Source organism: Mustela nigripes, chromosome 17 (genome assembly GCF_022355385.1).
Source record: "Mustela nigripes isolate SB6536 chromosome 17, MUSNIG.SB6536, whole genome shotgun sequence".
In the NCBI taxonomy this organism is placed as follows: Eukaryota; Metazoa; Chordata; class Mammalia; order Carnivora; family Mustelidae; genus Mustela; species Mustela nigripes.
In genome coordinates, this window is record NC_081573.1 from 42,729,478 (window position 1) to 42,735,477 (window position 6,000).

Below are 6,000 nucleotides of genomic sequence, written 5' to 3' on the forward strand. Positions count from 1 at the left end.
GCCCGATGTGGGACTTGATCCCAGGACCCTAGGATCATGACCTGAGCCAAAGGCAGATACTTAATAACTGAGCCACCGGGCACCCTGAAACAGCGGTTTAGAGATCAATTTATTAGACTAAGTAAAATCCTTTTTGCTCAGGAGAGGTGAATAGTGTAGAACCAGAACTCCAATAGGCTAAAACCTTAGCCCTAATTATAAAGGCAATGATGATTTGCCTCCTAAAATAGGACTTTATCTCAGCTTTTAAAGTATAGCAGTTGGTCTCCAAGTATGTCAAAGGATGATTTCCATTACATCAATTGCTGTGGATTTTCTCTCTAGGATTTGAAGATTTGGAGCCTCAGAGGAGACTTTAAAGAAATTGTGAATTGGCTGTATTAGGAAGACAGATTTGGGGATGATTTGTAAAATGGGCAGGAAGCATGAAGAACATACAGGATCTTGCAAGACAGACCATGGTTTTATTCCATTTGTGTCTGTGCTAAACATTCTCATGCTCACTTATTCCCTTACTTCCTAACCAGTCCTCCTAGAGGGGCTTCCTCATTCTAGACTTACCATACCCTCTGGCTCGGTGGTCTGCGCTGTCACTTCTCCATTCTCTTCCTTTCCTTCATTGTGGGTCTTCTCTCCAAACTATAGGACTAATTGCAAAACAGAATCATGTATAGTTTATATTTCTTTCATTTCCCCATTCCTGCTGTAGTAGTCTGTTTCAGCAGGAGGGAATAGGGGACTTTTGTACTTTGGATTTTTTTTCAGACTGGAAGACGAGGCCTGAAGCCAAATCATCACATCTGCAAGAGAGCATCTCTACAGGATCCCGTAGCACAGATGGCCTTTCACATGCCACTTTCCAAAGCACTTGGGATGTTGGTAGCCAGTTTGAGAGGCACCAGGAAAACTGGAAAAGGTACTTGGGGCCAGATGCATCCAACCAGAAGAAAATAATCACGCCAGAAGAAAACTTCCAGCAAAATAAATTTGGTGAAAACTCTAGATTGAACACAGTCCTAGTTACACAACTGAACATTCCTTCAAGGCCTAATGAATGTGGTACACTTGGAAGCAATTTGGGACATACTTCAGATATAATTAATCAGAATAACATCCTTGCGAAAAAGAAACCTTATAAATGTGACAAATGTAGAAAAGCCTTTATTCATAGATCATCGCTTACTAAACATGAGAAAACTCATAAAGGAGAGGGAGCTTTCCCCAATGGTACAGATCAGGGTATTTATCCTGGAAAGAAACACCATGAATGTACTGACTGTGGGAAAACCTTCCTCTGGAAGACACAACTTACTGAGCATCAGAGAATTCACACTGGGGAGAAGCCCTTTGAATGTAATGTGTGTGGGAAGGCCTTCAGGCATAGCTCATCCCTTGGTCAGCATGAGAATGCTCACACGGGAGAGAAGCCTTACCAGTGCAGTCTCTGTGGGAAAGCCTTCCAGCGCAGCTCTTCCCTTGTTCAACACCAGAGAATTCACACTGGAGAGAAACCCTATCGATGCAATTTATGTGGGAGATCTTTTAGGCATGGCACGTCCCTCACTCAGCATGAGGTCACACATAGTGGAGAGAAACCCTTCCAGTGTAAGGAATGTGGGAAAGCCTTTAGTCGATGTTCTTCCCTCGTCCAGCATGAAAGGACTCATACGGGAGAGAAACCTTTTGAATGTAGCATATGTGGGAGGGCTTTCGGTCAGAGTCCATCCCTTTATAAACATATGAGGATTCATAAGAGAGGCAAACCTTACCAAAGCAATAATTATAGCATAGATTTCAAGCACAGCTCATCTCTTACTCAAGATGAAAGCACCGTCGCTGAAGTGAAATCCTATCATTGTAATGACTGTGGGGAAGACTTCAGCCTCATTACTGACTTTACTGATCATCAGAGGATCCATTCCGGACAGAACCCCTATGAATGTGAGCAGAACTTTAGTCAACAACCTGTTTCTCATCCTGGAGAGAAACCCTATCAGTGTAATGTATGTGGAAAAGCTTTCAAAAGGAGTACAAGCTTCATAGAGCATCACAGAATTCACACTGGAGAAAAACCCTATGAATGTAACGAATGTGGAGAAGCCTTCAGTCGGCGCTCGTCACTTACTCAGCACGAGAGAACCCACACTGGAGAGAAACCCTATGAATGTATTGACTGTGGGAAAGCCTTCAGTCAGAGTTCATCCCTCATTCAGCACGAGAGAACGCATACTGGAGAAAAACCCTACGAGTGTCATGAATGTGGGCGAGCCTTTCGGAAGAAAACCAATCTTCACGATCATCAGAGAATTCATACCGGAGAAAAACCCTATGCGTGTAAGGAATGTGGGAAAAACTTCAGTAGGAGTTCGGCACTAACTAAACACCAGAGAATCCATGCACGAAATAAACTGTAGAAGCCCTGATATTAAGGAATGTGCAGAAAATTTTAGCTAAAATATTGTTCTTATTTAGTATCTGAGAATTCTTACTGGAGAGGAAGCTTGAGAATGTGAGGGCTCTGTGTGTGTGTGTGTGTGTCAGAGAGAGAGAGAAGAGAGCTCTGTGCTAGTGAAAAAAAAAATTTTTTTTTAATAAATAGAAACTACATTCTCAAATCTGATTATAGACTTTTGTAAAAACAACTACAAACATCATGTATAACCAATTGGAAAGGATATGCCTATGTATTGGACTTTATAAAGCTTTTGAATATATGTATGCAGGAGATCATCAACTTTGAACAGTTTGACTTGTAACTCTGTGTTTACAACCTTTTTTAATAAAGCTCCTGCAGTAATGACCAAAACTTACTTTTAAAATTGCTTGACAACTGCATTCAACTGCAGCTCTTACATTAAATTCGCCATGGAAACCAATTCCACCTCCTGGAATCCAACATTCGAAGAATGAGATCAGCTGGTCCAACCACTTCATTGTACAGATGAAGAAACCAAAAGCCAAAGATGTGAAGTGGTTTGCACAGTGTGATACAGCTTATAATGGCAAAGCTGGGTGGAGAAAGCAGGTCTCCTGGATCTTTGGCCCTATAGTCTAGCCACTGAGAAGGTATTTGGGAATTCAGAGGGCTTTATGTAAATTTTAAAATAAATCAGATGCACAAACTAATGAGCACTCGGATACTCTAGGAATTCATAAAAGCATAAGAGGCAGCAAAATACAGAGGCAGATTTGTCACAGACATATTCAGAACAGCTTGTTGGAAGCTTACATACCAAAATGTTAACAAAAACTGTGAATAGTTCAACTGCTGGTGACTTTTTTCCTTTTCCCAAGTGTAATATTTATACTTTACACTATCATATGTCAGTTTCATAGACCAGTTAAGTCCTCTTACTGTGTTTTGTTTTGTTTTGTTTTTGTAATCACACTCCCATGAGAAAACGCTGCCCCAAGCTTCCTATTATTAAACCAATGGGAAAACAGCACAAAACTAAAGAGGAAAAAATTTCCTCAAGTTAATTTTACTGTGGAGAAGTATAAATATAATTACCCATTGTCATAAAATCTTGTCTTTAAATCAGTTTTGAGAACCGATGTGATGACCCATTTTGTGTGCCAAGGAAATAGTTCATTATGAAAAATTCAACTTCTTTAGTTCTATGCTGCTCTTCCATCAGTAAGGCATGAGATCAGCATCCCAACCCAATCCCAGTGTTCTCTCATGCCTCCCATGGATTATCCTAAAGGTGCCAAATTTATCTCCAGATAAATTTGGAAGCAACTGTGGACCTTGACCCCTTTGACACAACAGCCTTTCCCAAGTAAATTTTCCCACCCTGATGAATCCTGGAGAGGAATGATATGGGTGATGTTGATGGTAAACGTTTCCTATTGCCTTCTTTGCATGCCAAGTAGCAGGATCCATTATCCTTGTCTCATCCTGGACAACAGGAGGTAGCTCCCAAATAGTCTTCATAATTCTTTGCAGGAAGAGTGTGCATGGGGGCTGAAAGGTGTGATGTCTATCCCAGTAGTCCATCACAAATGGAACAAGATGGGAATCTGCCCTTCCAAGACTTTAACCATGCAAAAAATACCTGGTTTGTGGTGTTCCATGCTTAACACACACACACAGTGCCAAGACCCTGTGTTGTCTGATACATTGTTTGACAATGGGTAATTCTATACAGACTCCTGCCCCCACCCTGTGGCTATCATGCTTATCAAGAATAATTTGCTGCTGAGTATTTGGGGATTCCCCTAGTGGACTATTTGCAAGAATGACATAAATTGTAACCTAGTTGAGTGCTATCCTACTTCTTTGGAAGTTTGTAAAGACTTAGGTCCAGAAGACTCAAAGAAAACCGCTGGCATTTGTGTGGAACTTGGCCTAGATCCAACCAGTCTCTGAATCTCAGCACATCAGCATTGACAGAGAAGGAGCCCAGAGTGTCCGTGGTATGTGTGGTTGATTGAACAGAGGATTTTCTAGTTCCAGCAATCAGGCACATGCACTTAGGAATACCCAGCTTCCTAAGCAACATGAAATGGATCCTTGTAACATCATTGTATTATTTCAATAAATAGCCTTCTAAGTTGAATGGATGTCAGTTTGTCTGTTTCAGTTTTCAGAACTTGGCTAAGATTAAAGTATGGTGCATCCAGGAGGAGGGATTAACTGCTAAACTCATCACGGTCAGGTGAGTTAATAATAGCTACCATTTATTCATGCTTACTACTAGAAAGAAATCATCTGAAATATTTCGTAGCCGTCATTTCATTTAATCCTTACAATTCCTTGTTCTAGGTCTTATGGTGGCTCTTGTCTCTGCCCACCTTTTTTCTCCCTCTTTTTCTTGTAACATTTCTGCTGTACTGACCCCAGGAACTAAGTCAACATCCCTGGGACTTAATGATAGTTCTAGGGGCAAGTATGTGACCTAATTGAGCCAGAGTCCTTTGCCAGAAAATGTTCTAAATAGATTTGGCAGGGACACTTTAATTTTCTGTTGCTAGACTGGAAAGGTGAAGGCCTAAAACTGCCTAGAGTCCAGTTCCTTACCAGAAAGGAAAGGTCTGTTGGAGGAGGAGATGCAGCCAACACGTTGGTGTTCTCATTGCTAATCCTGAGGTCCTTGGACCTGGCTCAATTTCTGAAACTCTTCCTCGGGTTCAGCGGACTCTCCACTGTGGTCCAGTTTACTCCTTTTTGATTAAGCTAATTTGTCAGATTTCTGTTGTTTATATTAGAGAAACGCAATACATGTCTCCTCATTTTCTAATGGGAAATAAGAAATACTTTACCTCTCTGTGGCCTGGGAAGACAGGACAGTGTATGCCTGACAGTGGGCCTGGTTTTTTCTTGCTCAGCTGTTGAAATGAAAATGTCACGTCAGGTTCTGCTGCCCTACCTTCACCTAATTGATCACCCTCTTTTAATTTCTCATAGTTTACCATTAATGTGCTTTACATTACCACGGTTTGTATTTGTGATTATTTGGGTTTCTCCCCACTCTCACCTGAAACCAGATCGTGATTTCCAGGAAAGCAGGGTCTCTGTCTCTTGATAATTTCTTTGTTCCCCTGCTTATCAGAATGCCAGTCACAGGGTAGGTACTTAAGGTAATCTTGCTAAGTGAGTGATGGAGTAGAGATCTGTTAGACAAAGCAGACTGGCTTATAAATGAAAGGGTGCTCGATCCTGAAACCAGAATTTTGCCAATGAAGGCAATAAGATGCTATTTCATACCCATTAGGGTGGCAAAAATTTCGAAGTCTGTCTGGCAGGGGGGAAATGAGAACTTGGGTACACTGCTGGTGAGAGGATAAATTGGTATAATCATTTTGAGGAGTAATTTGGCGATATGCAGTTAGAGTGAAGCTAAGCACATATCATGGTCTAAGCACATATGGTCCAGCAATTCCACTTCTAGATCTATACGCTGGACTAGAAATTTTCCTGTGTGAGCACAAAGACACACGCAAGGATGCTTATTGCTGCAGTGTCTGAAGGAGTAACGAGATGGACACAGCATAGAT

At 41.3% G+C, this 6,000-nt stretch overlaps 1 protein-coding gene across 4 annotated transcripts in view; it reads left to right on the forward strand.

Annotated features, from left to right (window-relative positions):
* ZFP90 (ZFP90 zinc finger protein) overlaps positions 1-4,562 on the forward strand; it is a 99,008-nt gene extending 94,446 nt beyond the window's left edge. For all 4 annotated transcript variants that reach the window (XM_059383907.1, XM_059383904.1, XM_059383905.1 and 1 more), the window contains one exon: positions 766-4,562. In XM_059383907.1, the coding sequence (XP_059239890.1) occupies positions 766-2,414 (1,649 nt within the window). In that variant the 3' untranslated portion in view covers positions 2,415-4,562. The remainder of the gene's footprint in view (positions 1-765) is intronic.
* Positions 4,563-6,000: the final 1,438 nt, after the last annotated feature.